At 41.1% G+C, this 19557-nt stretch overlaps 1 protein-coding gene across 3 annotated transcripts in view; it reads left to right on the forward strand.

The window, feature by feature from the left end:
• POC5 (POC5 centriolar protein) overlaps window positions 1-19557 on the forward strand; it is a 48238-nt gene that overhangs the window by 16073 nt on the left and 12608 nt on the right. For all 3 annotated transcript variants that reach the window (XM_074952705.1, XM_074952706.1, XM_074952707.1), the window contains 4 exons: window positions 10112-10308; window positions 11270-11446; window positions 15898-16002; window positions 17364-17543. In XM_074952705.1, coding sequence (XP_074808806.1) covers window positions 10112-10308; window positions 11270-11446; window positions 15898-16002; window positions 17364-17543 — 659 coding nt within the window. The remainder of the gene's footprint in view (window positions 1-10111; window positions 10309-11269; window positions 11447-15897; window positions 16003-17363; window positions 17544-19557) is intronic.

The following is a 19557-nucleotide window of genomic DNA, read 5'->3' on the forward strand; positions in this document are numbered from 1 at the left end:
TCAATTTTCTACAATTCCTAACTTCTGATTTATATTCATCACTACCAACTTCCTCTTTCCTTCATGTTTTTTTATATATATATTTTGTGTGTGTGTGTGTGTGTGTGAGACACACACATACACACACACAGCTGCCTTCACTTCCCCTCTGAACCAGGTTGGTTTTTTAAACAAGTCCAGCCTTCTCCCTTGATTGTGGTTTGTGATTTATTTATTTTTGGCGGGGGGTATCTAATAGGGTGTTCTTAAGTGATTCCCGCTTACTCACATTTTTTTCTGATTTACATTCTTCCTCACAGAGGATTTGGCTCATAATTGTTTTCAGCTTTGTGAAATTGGCCATATTTAAGCACTGTGTGGTGTGTATATATATATTTCATATATATAAAAATAATAAATACATATAAATATAATGTTAATGGTCTGGGCTTTATTCTGCTTGCACATTATAAATGCAATCCAGTTATGATCACTTGTACCTAAGCTATTATTCATTTTTAGTTCTCTGATCAGTTTTTCTTTATCATAAACTAAGAGATTTAAGACCTATTTCAATGCCTTGAATAGGGCCAAACTCTTTTGGAAATTATCCTGCTTGTTCGTAGCCTTTGTCTACATATTAGTTATTTTCAGATGTTCTCCCACTGTTGATTTAGTACCGGTGCAACTCTACGAGTGCTAGGAATGCTAGTGGTGTACAGCCCAGTCACAGAGGGTTTTACTCCAGTGTCATCTTAACCCAGTTCTGAAAATGCCTTTCTGTGCTTTACCCTAGAGAGCTTATCATTCTGAGCACCAGTGGCGTTTCAAAAGACTAAGGGGGATCTTCAACAAAAATTCTTGTGCCGCTCTGCTCCCATTTGATCTTTATCTATAGCTGTGTTATGACAGTAAAATTCTCAAGACCGGGTTCTATAACTTTTTTTTTTAACTGCCTGCACAGGGGGGGAAGTGTACACCTATATTGTATATAATATTAAATGGCTGGAGTTCTCAGTATTCTTGTTTACCCAGCATCCCCTCATTTTTTGAGGTTTATTTTTTTTCCCCACCCACTAGATTTTTTGAACTTGAGGTCAATTGGAATTGCAACTCTTACAAGGCTGTGTTCTATACGATATGTATGAGGGATAAGTGTGTAGGTGGCTCCATTGGTTACTATTTTTTTCAAATAGTTGCATGACTTTTGGAAGCATGCATTTCAAGTCGATGAGTGTGGCTCTGCAGAGGTGATATACTGTAGATGTAGAACTTCAATTGTCGTAACCTTTGTTAAAATAGTTTTCACAATAAATAATAGTTTCCAGTCAAATAAGAAAACTACTCAGAATAAAACATGCTGTGCTGTTAAAGCCAGAGTTCAGAGGCTTTGGAATTTTAAAAATTAACATTTAGTTTCCTGTTCCGTGTTATCAGTGTAGTTAATTGGATCTGAAAACTTGAGAGACTGGAACAAGACATTTCTTGTAGCAGAGATGTACAGTGGTGACTCCTCTCCAAACAGTTGAGAAGTGAGTTCTCTTTAGGCTATCATTCCTCAATACTGACCCATTATATACCACATTTGCAGTTTACTTAACAAAATTCTCTCCCTGAATGTTGTTTTTAAAAGTTGATAATGTGCTTAGAATGTAAAGAGGGCACCCCAGTGGGCCTGAACTCCCAGCTCATTTAAGAGAATATGATGGACCTCCAAAATCTTCCCCCCCACCCAGCCTTCCAAACCCCTAATCATTTTAGTAGCGCTTTTCTGAACCTTTTCTAATGCCAGTATATCTTTTTTTAAATGAGGGGACCACATCTGTACTCAGTATTCGAGATATGGGCGTACCATGGATTTATATAAGGGCAATAAGATATTCTCCGTCTTCTTCTCTATCCCTTTTTTAATGATTCCTAACATCCCGTTTGCTTTTTTGACTGCCGCTGCACACTGCGTGGATGTCTTCAGAGAACTATCCATGATGACTCCAAGATCTTTCTCCTGATTAGTTGTAGCTAAATTAGCCCCCATCATATTGTATGTATAGTTGGGGTTATTTTTTCCAATGTGCATTACTTTACATTTATCCACATTAAATTTCATTTGCCATTTTGTTGCCCAATCACTTAGTTTTGTGAGATCTTTTTGAAGTTCTTCACAGTCTGCTTTGATCTTGACTATCTTGAACAGTTTAGTATCATCTGCAAACTTTGCCACCTCATTGTTTACCCCTTTCTCCAGATCATTTGTGAATAAGTTGAATAGAATTGGTCCTAGGACTGACCCTTGGGGAACACCACTAGTTACCCTTCTCCATTCTGAAAATTTAACATTTATTCCTACCCTTTGTTCCCTGTCTTTTAACCAGTTCTCAATCCATGAAAGGATCTTCCCTCTTATCCCGTGACAACTTAATTTACATAAGAACCTTTGGTGAGGAACCTTGTCAAAGGCTTTCTGGAAATCTAAGTACACTATATCCACTGGATCCCCCTTGTCCACATGTTTGTTGACCCCCCCCCCCCCCAAAGAACTGTAATAGATTAGTAAGACATGATCTCCCTTTACAAAAACCATGTTGACTTTTGCGCAACAATTTATGTTGTTCTACGTGTCTGGGAATTTTATTCTTTACTATTGTTTCAACTAATTTGCCCAGTACTGACGTTAGACTTACCGGTCTGTAATTGCCAGGATCACCTCTAGAGCCCTTCTTAAATATTGGCCTTACATTAGCTATCTTACAGTCATTGGATACAGTAGCTGATTTAAAGGACAGGTTACAAACCATAGTTCTGCAATTTCACATTTGAGTTCTTTCAGAACTCTTGGGTGAATGCCATCTGGTCCCGGTGACTTGTTACTGTTAAGTTTCTCAATTAATTCCAAAACCTCCTCTCGTGACACTTCAATCTGTGACAATTCCTCAGGTTTGTCACCTACAAAAGACTGCTCAGGTTTGGGAATCTTCCTAACATCCTCAGCTGTGAAGACTGAAGCAAAGAATTCATTTAGTTTCTCTGCAATGACTTCATCATCTTTAAGTGCTCCTTTTGTATCTCGATAGTCCAGGGCCCCACTGGTTGTTTAGCAGGCTTCCTGCTTCTGATGTACTTAAAAAACATTTTGTTATTACCTTTTAAGTTTTTGGCTAGCTGTTCTTCAAACTCCTTTTTGGCTTTTCTTATTACATTTTTACATTTAATTTGGCAGTGTTTATGCTCCTTTTTGTTTACCTCACTAGGATTTGACTTCCGCTTTTTAAAAGATGCCTTTTTATCTCTCACTGCTTCTTTTACATGGTGCTTAAGTCACGGTGGCTCTTTTTTAGTTCTCTTACTGTGTTTTTTAATTTGGGGTGTACATTTAAGTTGAGCCTCTATTATGATGTCTTTTGAAGTGTGTCCATGCAGCTTGCAGGGATTTCACTCCAGTCACTGTACCTTTTAATTTCTGTTTAACGAACCTCCTCATAGTTCCTCTTTCTGAAATTACATGCCACAGTGTTGGGCTGTTGAGGTGGTGTTCCAACCACAGGAATGTTAAATGTTATGGTCACTATTTCCAAGCGGTCCTGTTATGGTTTTCTCTTGGACTAGATCCTGCGCTCCACTCAGAACTAGATTGGGTGTTGCCTCTCCCCGTGTGGGTTTCTGTACCAGCTGCTCCAAGAAGCAGTCATTTAAAGTATCGAGAAATTTTGTCTCTGCATTTCATCTTGAAGTGACATGTACCCAGTCAATATGGGGATAATTGAAATCCCCCACTATTATTGAGTTTTTTATTTTGATAGCCTCTCTAATCTCCGGTTTCAGAGTAGCAGCTGTGTTAGTCTGTATCCGCAAAAAGAAAAGGAGTACTTGTGGCACCTTAGAGACTAATAAAGGTCTCTAAGGTGCCACAAGTACTCCTTTTCTCTAATCTCCCTTAGCATTTCATCGTCACTATCACTGTCCTGGTCAGGTGGTCGATAATAGATCCCTACTGTTACATTCTTATTAGGGCATGGAATTACTATCCATACAGAGTCTATGGAACATGTGGATTCATTTAAGATTTTTATTTCATTTGATTCTACATTTTTTTCCACATATAGTGCCACTCTTCCCCCCCCCCCCCATGACCTGACCTGTTCTGTCCTTCTGATATATTTTGTACCCCAGAATAATAGAATATCAGGGTTGGAAGGGACCTCAGGAGGTCATCTAGTCCAACCCCCTGCTCAAAGCAGGACCAATCCCCAATTTTTGCCCCAGATCCCAAATGGCCCCCTCAAGGATTGAACTCACAACCCCGGGTTTAGCAGGCCAATGCTCAAACCACTGAGCTATAGATTGTGTCCCATTGATTGATTGTCCTCACTCCACCAGGTTTCTGTGATGCCTGTTATATTAATATCCTCCTTTAACACGAGGCACTCTAGTTCACCCATCTTATTATTTAGACTTCTAGCATTTGTGTACAAACATTTTAAAAACTTGTCACTGTTTATTTGCCTGCCCTTTTCTGATGTGTCAGATTCTTTATGTGAATGTTTCTTGTCTGATCTGGCCCATACTTTATCCTCTTCCGTCCCCTCCTCCTGACTAAAACCTAGAGAATCTCTACCAATAGACTCTCCTCTAAGAGAAGTCTCTGTCCAATTCACGTGCGCCTCTGCAGCAATCGGCTTTCCCTTATCTCTTAACATTAAAAAGGTTGCAGAGCAGTTTTTAAACTAAGTGCCAGCAGTCTGGATCCACTTTGGTTTAGGTGGAGCCCATCCTTCCTGTGTAGGCTCCCACTATCCCAAAAGTTTCCCCAGTTCCTAATAAATCTAACCCGCTCCTCTCTACACCATCATCTCATCCAAGCATTGAGACTCCAAAGCTCTCCCTGCCTACCTGGCCCTGCATGTGGAACTGGAAGCATTTCTGAGAATGCCACCATAGAGGTCCTGGATTTCAGTCTCTTTCCTAGCAGCCTAAATTTGACCTCCAGGACGTCTCTTCTACCCTTCCCTATGTCATTGGTATCTACATGTACTACGACCACCTGCTCATCCCCAGCACTACATGTAAGTCTATTTAGATGCCTCAAGAGATCCGCAACCTTCGCACCAGGCGGACAAGTCACCATACGGTTCTCCCAGTCATCACAAACCCAGCTATCTATTTCTAATGATCAAATCTCCCATTACTAACACCGGCCTTTTCCTAATGACTGGTGTTCCCTCCCCCAGAGAAGTAACCTCAGTGCAAGAGGATACCCCAACATCATCTGGAAGGAGGGTCCCAACTATGGGAAGGTTTCCCTCTGTTCCCATTGACTGGGCCTTTCATCTGTTCCCATTGACTCTCCTTCTCTGGGCCTTTCATCCTCCTTAACAGCGCAGGGGCTGTCTGACCAGAGGTGGGACAAATCTACAGTGTCCCGGAAAGCCTCATCAACATACCTCTCTGCCTCCGTTAGCTCCTCCAGTTCCACCACTCTGGCCTCCAAAGCCCATACACGGTCTCTGAGGGCCAGGAGCTCCTTGCACCGAATGCACACAACGCCACCCTCCCACAGGGCAGGCAATCATACATGCTACACTGAGTGCAATAAACAGGATAGCCCCCACTCTGCTGCTGGGCTTCTGCCTGCATTTTCTCCTACAGCTACCTAGGTTACTGGTAGGATTTTTGTTTAAATCAAGAAGTTTTGATTATAGTTTAGTTTAAAGGTTTTAAAGAATGGCAAGTGTACCTCGCCACCTTTCCAATCCCCTTCCAAACTCCCTCTTGAAACTCCCTGTTAACGGTCCCTGGTTGCAAAGCTCCCTGGCCACTTGCTCGCTGCTTTATAAAGCCCTGGCCTTCTTGATCGCCCCACCCCCTGACTAAGGCTCAGCCAATGAACAGAGGCTTCTAGATTTCAAACCTTGTTTAGAAGCTCACAGCTTCCAACTGCCGGCCACAGCACATGGTCCTTCAGACAGACAGACAAACACAAGCTCAGCACACAGCAAGTAACCCCCAAACACAAACACGCACTACAGACAGCCACTTACCCCAAGAGCCCTGTATTTGTTCCTCCTTCACCTGGAGAACTCCCTCTCAAAACTCCCTGTTAGCGGTCCCTGTTTGCAAAGCTGTGATGGCAAGGATAGAAGGTATAGTTTTTTCAGGATTGAGCAGGTGGTGGAATTATTCTCAAGTAATAGGCATTCTCGTACTGCAAGTATAATATTCTTCCATATGTTTACTGCGTAGTTAACCACTTGTGTTATTTGGCATGACTTGCTGTCCCTGTTAAATCTCAAACATTAAAGGGAATGTAATGACTAAAAGATTATTGATTTTATAGGGGTCTGTTAAATTGCAGGATAGGAATAGAAAGTAACAGTTTCTATCTCTAATGTTCATGGCATAATGTAGCAAAAGCAAAGGTGTGTGCAGAAGTAGTATTGGGCAATCGTATTGGGAAAGGTGGAATAGGAGGACGACAGCATGAAAAATTGGAAGAATTTGATAATCACACAGCTGGGCAGTTATGACAAATCTGGAAGGCCAAGAAAAATGCAAAAGTTGAATGTACTTTGGAAATGTATATATAATTTGTATAAATACATTCATATAGTGAAAAGGAAGGTAAATGGGGACAGGCTATTTGCAGTGACGATTAAATAAAAATCAAAGCTAAAAACCTATACTACTACTAAAATATAGGAATACACCAATTGTCCATCTAGCCTAATATCCTGTCTCTAACTGTTACCTATATGAAATGCTTTAGAGTAATGTGAAAACAGAATAAAGGCATCTGGCAAGCCATGCAAAAACATATAATGGAATATGTATATCTCCCTAAACCAAGTTGGTGATTTAATTTATGCCTTGGAGTGTGAGAGACTTTTTAATTCTTGATTTCAGATGCTAATCTGAGTTTAAATGTTTTCCTGCTTGGAAGGAAATATCAGTCCAGGGAAGGCATTTCTACTGACGCCACTCGCCCTCAGTGCCCTAACTTATTTCCCTGAATGGCCGTAATGTAGAGTCACAATCGAGTCCCAAAAGACTGCTAGCCAACTTGCCTTGGGTAGACTGAAACACACATTTTCTGGCTCCGTATGCTCAGTCTATCAGATGCTGCTGCTGTTCAAATGAACACAGAATTCAAGACTAATATTAATTATATACAGTAGAACCTCAGTTACAAACACCTTGGGAATGGAAATTTGTAACTCTGAACAAAACGTTATGGTTGTTCTTCAAATGTTTACAACAGAACATTGATTTAATACAGCTTTGAAACTTTACTGTACAGAATTAAAATGCTGATTTCCCTTCATATTTTTTTTTAGTAGTTTACATTTAACAGTACTGTACTTGTTGTTTTGGGGGGGGGGGGGTCTCTCTCTGTTGCTGCCTGATTGCATACTTCTGGTTCCAAATGAGGTATGTGGCTGACTGGTCAGTTTGTAACTCTGGTATTCGTAACTCTGCGGTTCTGCTGTAATTCTATTTTCTGTTCCCTTAAAAGAGCGTGGCTGTCTTATTTGTTTTTTTTCTCCATGGCAGTTGCAACTTAAATGGATCTTTGCACTGATAATAGTGACTGTTTTCTCCTCCCCCTGAAATATTTGTGTTCAGTGTACGTTACCTTTTACTTGTCTGTGCTGACTTTCTATAGGTCCTTTCAGAGTTAGCAAAAACTCTTCCAGTACACTAAATATTTAGAATCCAAATGATATTCCCCAGCCAGATTGTAATTATAACATCTCAACTTTTCATTTACAAGACAACGTCCATTATATGTTAAGTTTCAAAAATCAGCATTATCTTGCAATTTTCTCTCTCTCTCTCTCTCTCTATATACACACACACACACACACACACACACACACACACACACACACACACACACACACACACACACACACACACACACACACACACCCCCCCCCCCCCCCCTCAGAAATGTTGAGAACTAAAATAAAACACAAATGTGTGAGACTTCTCCTTTCCCTGTGTACAAGAGAAGAGACGTTCTATCCGGGGCGGTTTTTTAATACCTTTTTAAAAATTAGAATTTGTTCTTGTCAGGGGGTGCTCCCCTGTCGCTACACTGGTGCCTCCCCTTGGTCACTCTGTTGATTTACCTCTTGAGGTAGACATCCTCTGGTCTGCAGCTCCTCTTTTGCTCCAGGATCTTCATTGTCTCCTTTGTGACCTAGCCCTCCAGCTAGGTCACTCAGCATTCCCCCTTCCGGGGGACAGTCCATTAGCAGTCCTAGGCAGTTTTCCCATTCACTGCCTCAGGTCTATGCTATGCGGTGTCCGCTAGGGGAACCTGGGCCTGCCTTCTTCTCAGTGTTCCAATCCAGGGACCCTCAGCTCAGCGGTTCTGGGCTTCCTTTTTCTGCCCTCGCTGCTCCTTCCCTGGACTGATTCCTACACTCTGGTTTCCCCCATCTCTTTCTCCCCACCCCCCTTCCCAGGGAGTGACTGCTGCCTGATTTCCTAGCAGCCCAGTATGTAGCCTGCTACCTGTCTTTATAGGCCCTGCCTGTTCCTGCACAGGTTAGCCTCTCTCTAGTTAACTGCCTCTGGTCTAAAGCTTCCTTTCTTTGCAGTCAATTATCTGATTGGGTCTACCTGGCCCTATTCTGTTCTTGCAGGGCTAGTGTGGGGATCTCCCCCATCCCAGTTCTAAATATAGCACTAACAACAGAAATTTTCCAATGGCTATGCTTTCCAATTGCTCTTAAAAATATTGTTCATCTTCATATCGTGAACTTGGGGGACTTGTTGCATATTTTAGTTGTTCTTTGTGTATAAGCATATTTGCTTTTCCTGGATTAAGTAAAGTCCAGTCCTACTTCATCTTCAGTCTGTCTCCAATAGTTTCTTGGCATTTATTTATCTGTATTGCAGTGGCACCTAGTAGCCCCAACTCACAGTTAGGACCTATTGTGGTAAGGCATGGTGCAAACTCATAATAGGATACTGCCTGCCCCAAAGAGTTAAAAATCATAACAGGCGATCAAGTCAAAGGGTGCCGGAAAGGTAGCATTATTTCTTCCATTTACAGCTGGGGTACCAAGGCACAGAGAATCCAGTGTAATGTTTCATTTATTTATGGAGTGCTGTTTATGTTGATACCATGGTGAGGAGGGCCATATACATATCTGAATGTATAAATAAAGGTACACTGTACATTGCAAACATACAAAACATGCTCCCCGCTCTGAGGAGCTTACTGTCTAATGTAGATACAGTAGAACCCCATTTATCGGACCCTCCATTATCCGGTTCTACATGGAAAACCAGTGCAGAAAGTGGGGGGGTCTCTCCAATGGCGCTGCAGCATTGCGCTTTCCCATTCTCTGGTTATCCGGATTTTAGATTATCCAGTCTGGCCCCAGTCCCAATTAAATCGCATAAATGGGGTTCTGCTGTATTATGAAACCTGGGGAAACAATTCAGAAAATGGTGAGGGTAATGTTTAAATGGAAAGAAGTTTTTCAAGAAGAGGGAAGCTTTCTGCTTCCTTGTAAAGATAGTTTCTCAACACTAGAAAATTCACTTGGTCCATAAACAGTGCTATGTTTTGGCATAAATGACCTTGAAAGTTTCTGGTTTTAAGAAAACAATACTTTGACTTGGGAAGCATAGTTCATTCTTTCTAAGAGTAAAACTTATCAGCCAACTGCTGTTTTACAGATGTTCATCGCTTAGGATATGTCTCCACTGCAGCTGGGAGTGTACTTCCCAGCTTGAGCGGACCTAGCATGCTAAAAGTAGCAGTGTAGCCAGGGGATAGCTTGGTGCCTGAGCACGTACCTAGGGTGTCCGAACAGGGGTGTGTACTTGCGGGGCCTGACCCAAGCTGCCACTTGGGCTGCCCCTGGCTAGGCTGCTATTTTCGGTGTGCTGGTCTGAGCAGAGTTAGTATGTCTGTCTGCCCGCACTGGGAAGAGTGCTCCCAGATGCAGTGTAGACATACCCTTAGAGGCATACTTTTGAATAGGGTTTACATGTATAGTGAAGGAAGATTTCTGGTGACATAGGGCTTTTGTATACCCAACTTCTGACTTGCCTCCTGAATATTCAACAGCTAAACCCTTCAAAGAATCAACTTTTAACCTTTTTGTTTTATTTTTAGTTTTAACACCGGTAAAGGGACCTTCTCGGGCAGACATGGAAGGACTTTGCCCTGTTCGTTCAGGAGAGACTTCTTCACAAGGGTCCTCATCTGGTCCAAGAGAGATTGATGAGACTGTGGTGACTGAGTTAACTATTTCAGATGAAAAAGTGACCCAGATAGAAAGCATACTTGATCTCTGGAGTGGAAGTCTTAAGGTATTAAATTTGTGCTAAATGTAATATCCTTATATTGAGCAGATGATTATTGTGGCATTGGTAGAAGCACAGGAGAAAATATAATCTAACTACGTTGGGAAATTGATGTAACTTCTATTGCTTGATAGCTAAGCAGTTGAAAACCTACTGGACTGGCACAGAGATGGACTAATAATCTGCTTGCCTTTGATTAGCGAACACTAAATACTCCAAGAATCAGTTCTGTTCATGCAGTGGAAGCTATAAGTGTGTCTGTATCTGTGGTCCCAGAAAGATCCTTACATTTGAAGCTCTGTGGATGTGCACAGGCTGGATCAGAACTGCCAATCAAAAACATAGATCAAAAACATAGATCAAATGGGAATGGGTGGAGCAATAGTTGTATTCTTCCATCTCCCACCTGCAACCAAGCTCCACCCACTTGAGACACCAGAATGAGACTCCAGTCACAGTAGAATGGGTCATATTTTAAACGTCTGCACATTTATGTTCTGTTGGATTTCTCAGGATTGGCTCCTTTTTAGTGGAATTTGTAACATCAATGGGCTCTGCTGGACTTCTTTGAGTTTGGCTCCGAGTGAACCTGTATGCCCTATAGGGGTGGCTTCCTCTTAGTGGTGCTCAGTTACCCAAGCTCCTCTCCACTCCCTTGTTGGCTCCACTGGCTAGATTAAAATGGTACTTTTCCAAGTGTCACTGGTTGTGGCACCAAAATGAAATATTCTTAGTAGATTGATCATGATTTGATTCTCCTCCTCCTATCTTACATGCTTTTATTAGCAGTCTAATAATTAAATGTTTGTATTTAAGTTATCATAATTAGATGTGTCTGGTAATTGGACAAAGTTGTACATGCAAGGTTCAGTGTAAATTTTGATGTCTGATTAGCTGCCATGTGTTCTAGGATTAAAATACTTGGAGAGGATAATTTTCCTAGTTTAATTAGTGCTACCCTTTTCAGACAAATGTTCTGACTGAACTCAGAAAATGGAAAATGACTTTTATTGAACATCACAAGCTGGAAATGAGACAAGAGAAAGAGAAACATGCTGCACATGTGAGACAACTGAACAATCAGATGGAGAACCTGAGAGAGCTGCTACATACTTATGAAATCTCCATTGGCAGAAAGGATGAGGTAACAGTGTTCTTATTCTGTTCTGTCTTCTATTTTTAGAACTCTCTGAGATTTGAATCTTTTTTAATTGTACTTTCACATCAGGAACTTGTTTTGCAACAGGTAATTTATACACTCTAAACTTACTTGCTTAGTCAGAAAAGAAGCATCAGGGTATTTCAAGCCAGTCAGGATGAACTTTAGCAAGGGTAGACTCAAACAACATTATCAGTAAACCACATAATTACTGTGCATTCTCTAATACTAATAGGGAAATTTTACTGTTTTGTCCCTAATTTATGGTTTCTCTTCCATGAAAATCGCACTGTTTTGGATTAGTAATTACAAATCGCTTCCACTTACCTCATCCCTTACAACCAAGTTGGTTTAAAGGCTTTAATTAATTTTTTTGTGTAGATAGGATGGGTCTCCACATAATCTTTCAAATGGGAAGAAATCTCTTACATATTTAGGGGGAGTTTTATTTTAGTATAATCTGATATAAAATGACACTATGGTTCTGTGGTCTTAGAGTAATTTCCTTGCAGCACCTACACCAATTGTCTTGAATTCAACTAGTATTATACAGATAGGTATAAAAGAGTAGGAATTGTGGGAATCTTGCAATCGTATGCCACTTCAATCCCCTCTTCTACATAATAGCATTTAAAACCTTCACTTGAGAACACTTCAGCTGAATTTTGAATTTTAACAATTTATTTTGAAAATACTCACAAACACCCATTGAAAGACAGTACGTAGAAAGAGTAAAAGTACACTCCCCGGATTCACTGGACATACCCAGAGCCCAGTTACGCAGACCATGTACATTCAATTGCTGCAACTGCATACAAATCCCCTATTTGCCAGTGGAATTTCACTTGCATTCAGTCAGACCCACAATCCTTCCAATGTATTCCATTTTGATATATTTAGTTCCAGATGGAATAATTCAATGCAAAAATTATACTTGTATAGCACTAATAAGAATGTATTGGAATTGCTGGTGATGCATTTACAATATTAACATCTCTACCCCTACAAGACTAACTCTTCCTCACCAAATCGCGTCCATCAGTATCCTTTATGGAGCTAATTGTGTAATGATAATGGCATATTTTGATTTAGCTGTAGATGGGTGTTCTGCTTCCTCACTTCAGTGCATGATTTGGTGGAATGAATTCTAAAATATTGGTCCATAGGCCTTTTTAGAGGTTGACCTAAATTGTTTACTGCTTTAACCTTTCTCCTAACAAGAATGACAAAGTCTTAAACTTCAAGTAGTAATCACCTACCAATTTCATAAATAAAAATTGTTCATAATTTAGGTTCTTGCTCTAGTCTTAAAAACCTTACAAAGATCTATCACCGATTTTTCTGTCTTAATAGCAAGAAGTATTTAATGTTTTTCATTTACAGCAGCTGCCTTAAACTTGTACAGTTTTAAGAAGTTGGTAGTGGCTATATGTGCCACTGTAAACACAATAACAGGCAAAAATATTGCCAACATGAAAATCAAATAGCCTGTAAACTACTAAATAAAATAGAAAACAAAACCGTTTTTGCATATAATTGACTTGTAAACACTTCATGATGATTACGTTGTAATGTTACATCAGTTCAGCATTTACACTGAAATTGCAAAAAGCTAAAATTAGCCATGGCACCCTGGCAGAACAAAGCAGTTTAACCAAAATAGATTTCACAAAATACAACATTATGAATTGCTAATCTTTAAAAACTAAAGAAGGATCAGCCTCACTTAAGATATTTCAAATAGGCTTTTACTATTGCTGCTTTTAGTATTTTTGAGCTAAACTTAACTGGCCTCAAAAGGCATAATTTTCTTAAATTGTTGTTTTCTGCAAACTACAACCACTACAGCATGAGTTAAATTCTGCATGGAGGTATAGGAATACTGCACTAGTCACTAGGTAACTGCTTTGATTACAAAGCAATTCTGGTCCATTACTTCTATGATAAATGTACATTAATGGAATGAATCATAGAAATGTAGGACTGGAAGGGACCTTGAGAGGTCGTCGAGTCCGTACCAAGGCAGGACCAAGTATATCAAACCATCCCTGACAAGGTTTGTCTAACCTGTTCTTAAAATTCTCCAGTGATGGGAATTCCTCAGCCTCCCTTGGAAACCTATCCCAGTACTTGACTAGCCTTACAGACAGACCGCTTTTCCATATCTTTCTTAGTATGGCACCCAAAATTGGACACACTACTCCAGGTGAGGCCTTACCATTGTCAGGTAGAGTGGAACAATCACCTCCCATGTCTTACATTTGATGCTCCTGTTAATAAACTCCAGAATATTTCCTTTTTTTGCAACTGCATCACACTTTTGGCTCATATTTGATTTATAATCCACAATAACTGCAAATCTTTTTCTGCCGTAGTACTGCCTAACCAGTTATCCACCATTTTGTAATTCTGCATTTTATTTTTCCTTCCAAAGTGTAGTACTTTGCATGTATTTACTGAATTTCATTTTCCTGGTTTCCAACCAGTTTCCAACTTATCAAGGTCATTTTGAATTCTAATCCTGTCCTTCAAAGTGGTAGTTATGTGGCAAATTATTAATAGCACAGTGTGTCCGAAGTGGTGGGTCCTGCTGTATTATTTAGATGAAATAAATGGGCCAAATGTGTTAACATAACACAGTTACTGTCCAGCATTTAAATAGTGTTAAACAAGGTCTGGGTTTTGGTATACAGAGACCTTTACCTGCTTAGTACCTTCTAATCTTTATTACAGATACAGAAAAGAAGGAAAAACAATGAAAGTTTCTGAAATGTGAAGTATTAAGTGAGGCTTTCAGTTTAACAACAGGTGGTGTTCCCTTTCCCTTTAGCTGGAGAGAGAGTTTTAGAAGGAAAACCTCCTTTGTTTGACTGTCTCTTAAATGGTATCAAAGATGGTAACAATGGTCCTTTTGGGGAAAAGAGAAGATGTTAGTTGAGATGGGCTGGAGCTGCTGCTGCTGTTAAAGTCTGATCCCATTTCATCTCAAGTGGTGGCTGGGATTAAGATGGAGCTGGCAGGGGTGGCAATGTCATTTGGCGCGCGCACGCGCTCTCTCTCTCTCTCTCTCTCTCTCTCTGGCTTGTTCTAGTTAGGACATCCCTCAAGAGTAGGATGATAAAAGCCATGGTCTGAGGAGATAGTGTGGGGTGGCAACCATGATGGTGAAGCTTGCTTAAGTAGCCTCTATCTATGTGTTCTTCCATTTTTCCTCCAAAACTTTCCTTTAAGGACACAAAAAGGGAGTGAGGGATGGAATAGCCCATTCCCTCATTATTTTGTCCACCACTTAGGCCTAATATTTGACACACCAATTTTGGTTCATTACTTTCCACTTCCACGTCTTCTGTTTTTTACCAAGCATGATTTCAGCATAGTCCATGAATCATATCAACTTGGCCTTTCTATTTGGACTAATTTTGGTTTTTTTGGTCTGGTTCTATTGCACCGGTTTATAATATTCATGATAGAAAGTAGGTCAGGTTGTTTTCAATAAACATTTGATGTTGTAGGTTATTGTAACATCTTATGAACTTTCATATCTTCCTATAATTAGCTCACAATTAGGGTAAATTTATCAGCCCAATTATTAAACAGTTCCAAGATGGGTCATGCGGTCTGGTGCAGAGGAGGCCTGGGACCATGGAAAGCAATCCCACCTTGCACTCACCCCGCAGTGGCAGCTCCTGTCCTGTGGGACTTGGCCTGGCTCCCTGCTCTGAGTGTTATGACCTAGTGCTTATGGTTGCAGCACTAATGAGGTTTGGCCCTGAATTTGGACCCTGGCTGGATTGCAAAACAAAAAGAGAGAAAAGGCAATTGGTGTGTCACCTAAGTAAAAATTTTGGGAACCACTGAGTTACCACAGATATTTACACCTTTAGTATATCTTTTCAAATACTAATTTCCATAATTCTTCTGTGCGGTAGCAAATATATTATCCCGATGCCAAACTTTCAGTAATACAAATCATCATTAAAAAGGAAAGGAGTACTTGTGGCACCTTAGAGACTAACCAATTTCTTTGAGCATAAGCTCAAATAATCATCAAATAATCAAATAATCATCATTGTTTCTGATTTGCTGTGTTGTGTTGTGTTAAGTTTTTGCTTCCTTTTAATTCAGTGATGCCGCAGTGTAGCATTCATGACATACGTTTGCAGATATAGTAGAAAATAACAGTTTAATTTTGATAGAAGTTACACAGTGTAAAAACTTCTGAGTGTATCAATGTCATTGAATGATGAAGTCGAGTTAATTTTAGTCCTGATTTGAACTTTATTGTTCTTCTTTTAAGGAAAAGAGACAGTAGAAAGCTTGTTAGAAGTATTTCATTAAAATGATAAATAACTCATCCAGGTAGTAAACTTCCATTCATTCCCCAAAGAGCATAAAAATATCTATCTAAATCTTCTCTTTAATAAATATTTTGGCAGGTAATCACTAACTTGTCCCATGCAATAGACAAGCAAAAGGAGAGGATAGAGCTAATGAAAACATTTACACGGTGGCGGATTCAGCACGTGGAGGCCAGACAAGAGGTATGTGTGGAAAACAGAAGATGTGATGGGAGATAAGCCTCTGAACTGAAAAGGGTCAGAGTTACTGCAGATCTTGTTACAATCAAAAGAAATGACACATCAAAATAGAAAAGTTATGTGACAAAATATTGAATAAGTTCAAGAGCATCAGTTCAAAAGAGAACATTACACCGTACTTTCAGAAATAGTCATGGCAGGGACAAGTGAATCAAAATTATGCCCTTTTTATCACTAATTAGAAGGTTATGCTGATAGCTGATCACAATGTCAGTTACCACCTATATTAGTAAGGATGATATCTTCCCAGTATCTGCAAGAGCACGAATAAAAGTGGTCATTCTAAAATCCTGTCACAGAAGCCATTGCTTTTATGTGAAATGTGAAAAATACATTTCTTATAACCATTTGATTTTGGTGCTGGTTTTGCAGTTAAGGTCTGTGGTGTTGTCTTCCCCTTCCCTATATTTGGTGTCTCCACACTTCTTCCTCAGCCCTAAAACATCTGTCAGTCACACTCTCAGAGATGTTGGAAGTTCTGATAGTCAGCTAACTAAACTTACTAGCCAATTACTGACATGAAAGATGAAAGGCCCCACTGTCCAGGGTCAGTTCCCAAACCCCTCTCACCCCAACCTGTCAGTAAGGACTCTCTGGGCTCCATTTTTCATTAAAGTTTTTGATGGTGTTTGCGAAGTCTGAAGCTCCTCATCACACAAAACCCCTCTGGCTGCTGGAAGGGAGGAGCATTTTCTCTCTTCTCCCTTCCCATCTAGAGATTGCTGGTAGCTGTGAGGCTGGTGTGGACATCTTTTGGCTACTCAGCCTTTCTTCAGCTTGTTCTTTTTGTTTTAATCTCACTGATTGATTGACTGGATAAGTGGATCTACTGTTACCATTTTAGAAAATATTTTGAGTGTTGGGTACTTTTAAAATATAATTTAATTTTTTTTTTTTTTTAAAAAGGTACAAATCCCTCGTGTGTGTGTGTGTGTGTGTGTGTGTGTGAGAGAGAGATTGAAAACTCAATTATTTTAAAAATGACATCTGGTACATGTGAATCTCCAGCTACCATTGTGACTGCAGGTGCTATACTGCATAGCTCCTATGCAGTATAGCATATGCTCATATGCTGCTGCGGTAACTCCATACAAGTACCTTGCACTTCTAAAGTGGCAGCAGTATGTGTGTGGTATGTCAGCTAAAGTATATGTAAACAAAGTATAAACTACAATATTTCATATAATCTGTTATGCTATAATCCATTTAATGTTACAAAACAATTGATTATATTCTCTTTAATGATCATAGTGCTCATTAAAGAAATAGGAAACACATAATTTGGTAATATTTTACTGTTTAAGGCATATGCAAATAAACTGGCGGACAGACAGTTCCAGATAGCTTTGATGAAGAGGGTTTGGGCAGCTTGGCGCTCTCTTAGTGAAGCAAGATGGAAAGAGAAAGTAGCAAAAGCCTGTCAGTCAAGGGCTGAGGAAGTCTGTATTCAGCTTTCCAAGGATTATGAAGCTAAAATTGCAGAGGTAAGGGGTTTTTTTTTGTTTGTTTTGGTTTTTTTTAAGTGCCTCTTACTAAACAAAGTTTTAAATAAATGCACTGCTTTTCTTCAGAGTGCCAGGAGTCCTTTAGCAATTGCAGGACTGGGAATCGGGAGATCTGGGTTATGTAGGTAGCTCTGCTATAGTTTCCAACTTTCTAGGCCTGAGTCACCTGTCACTTATGCTAGTCAGGGCCATACCTACCCATACACAAAGTATGCAGCTGTGTAGGGCACCAGGAAATTTTGTGTGCTGCTCTAGCCCCTGCTCTGCCTCTTCCACATGGCCCCCGCCCCTGCAGGACTGCAGGAGGGGTCGGGCTCCCTGCACTCACTGGCGGCGGTAAGCAGAGCAACCTGGCCCCAGCCTGCTCCGCTCCCCTGGCTCCCAGCTGTGCCGCCGGCTGGGAGGCGGTTCCAAGCCTGGAAGCCAGGGGAGCAGAGCAGGCTGGGACTGGGTCACTCCACTTCCCACAGGAAGTGGCCAGCCCCGCCCCCCACCCACCCGCAGGGGCCTGGGGCCCCGTGGGGGAGCTGTGTAGGGCACCAAAATGGCTAGGGACGGCCCTAGTGCTAGTTGTATACTAATATAAATGAAGTTACTCAACACTTATGCCAGAGAGGAAAATCAGAACCTATGATGCATCTGAAGAAGTGGGTTTTTTACCCATGATGAAAGCTTATGCCCAAATAAATTTGTTAGTCTTTAAGGTGCCACCGGATTCCTCGTTGTTTTTGTGGATACAGACTAACACAGCTACCCCTCTGATACTAGAATCTGTGTTTGAAATTAGATGAGTCACTTAATTTATCTGTTGGCTCCTTTTGTCTGTCTGCAAAAAGGGGATGACATATATACCTACTTAACAGTGGTATTTGTAAGTCTTAGTTCATTAATGTTTGTAAAGTCTTTCGGATCCTCTCATGGATGGTCCTATAGCAGAGGTGGGCAAACTACAGCCCACAGGACCCTCCTGCCCGGTCCCTGAGCTCCTGGCCTGGGAGGCTAGCCCCCGGCCCCTCCCCTGCAGCCTCAGCGTGCCATGCCACGCTCTGGGGGCCAGGCAGCGCAGTTGCAGACCTGCGGCCTGACCCGGTGCTCTGGGCGGCGCGGCTGTAGCGCCACCAGCCACTGGTGCTCCAGGCAGTGCGGTAAGGGGATGGGGGGCTTGGATAGAGGGCAGGGGAGTTCGGGGGTGTGGATAGAGGTTGGGGGGGTCAGAGGGCAGGGAACAGGGGTCCTGGCAGGGCAGTCAGGAATGAGGGAGAGGGGGTTGGATGGGGCAGCAGGGGGCAGTCAGGGGTGGGAGGTCCGGGAGTGGTCAGGGGACAGGGAATAGGAGAGGTTGGATGGGGCAGGAGTCCCGGGGGAGCCATCAGGGGGCGAGTAGCGGTGGGGGTCAGATAGGAGGCGGGGGCTGGGCCACACCTGGCTGTTTGGGGAGACACAGCCTCCTCTAACCGGCCCTCCATACAATTTTGGAAACCCGATGCAGCCCTCAGGCCTAAAAGTTTTCCCGCCCCTGTCCTATAGAAATGCAAGATTATTATTGTGAATGAGCAAGTCTATCATATTGTAAAAACAGAAATCTTTGTATAATAACTGCTTTTCTGTTAAAAGTTGATAAAGATATTTTCCTTACAACTCTCAACTTCATCCTAATGAAGATGTGTGAAAATTTAAGCTAAGGTAGCTATCACACATCAGACCACTGTGATATTACTTTTCAAGATTGTTACAATTTAAAGAAATTAAAAAGCACAGTCAAAGAGGACTTGTGCTCCTAGGTCACTTAGATGCTTTTGAAAATCCTGTCCAAAAACAATTAATTTTGAAAATGTAACTTAAGGAAAAATATCCGAATCCCTTGCTTTATGCATGTATGACTTAATCTGTCCTTAACCAACACAGACCTTGTGTTTTGCAAATGGTTGTAAAATGATAGATGTGTTTGTGGATGCAGTTAAGGAAGTTCATGGAAGTATGGCCTTCCATGCTA

The sequence above is a fragment of the Natator depressus genome, chromosome 5, assembly GCF_965152275.1.
Source record: "Natator depressus isolate rNatDep1 chromosome 5, rNatDep2.hap1, whole genome shotgun sequence".
NCBI lineage: Eukaryota > Metazoa > Chordata > Testudines > Cheloniidae > Natator > Natator depressus.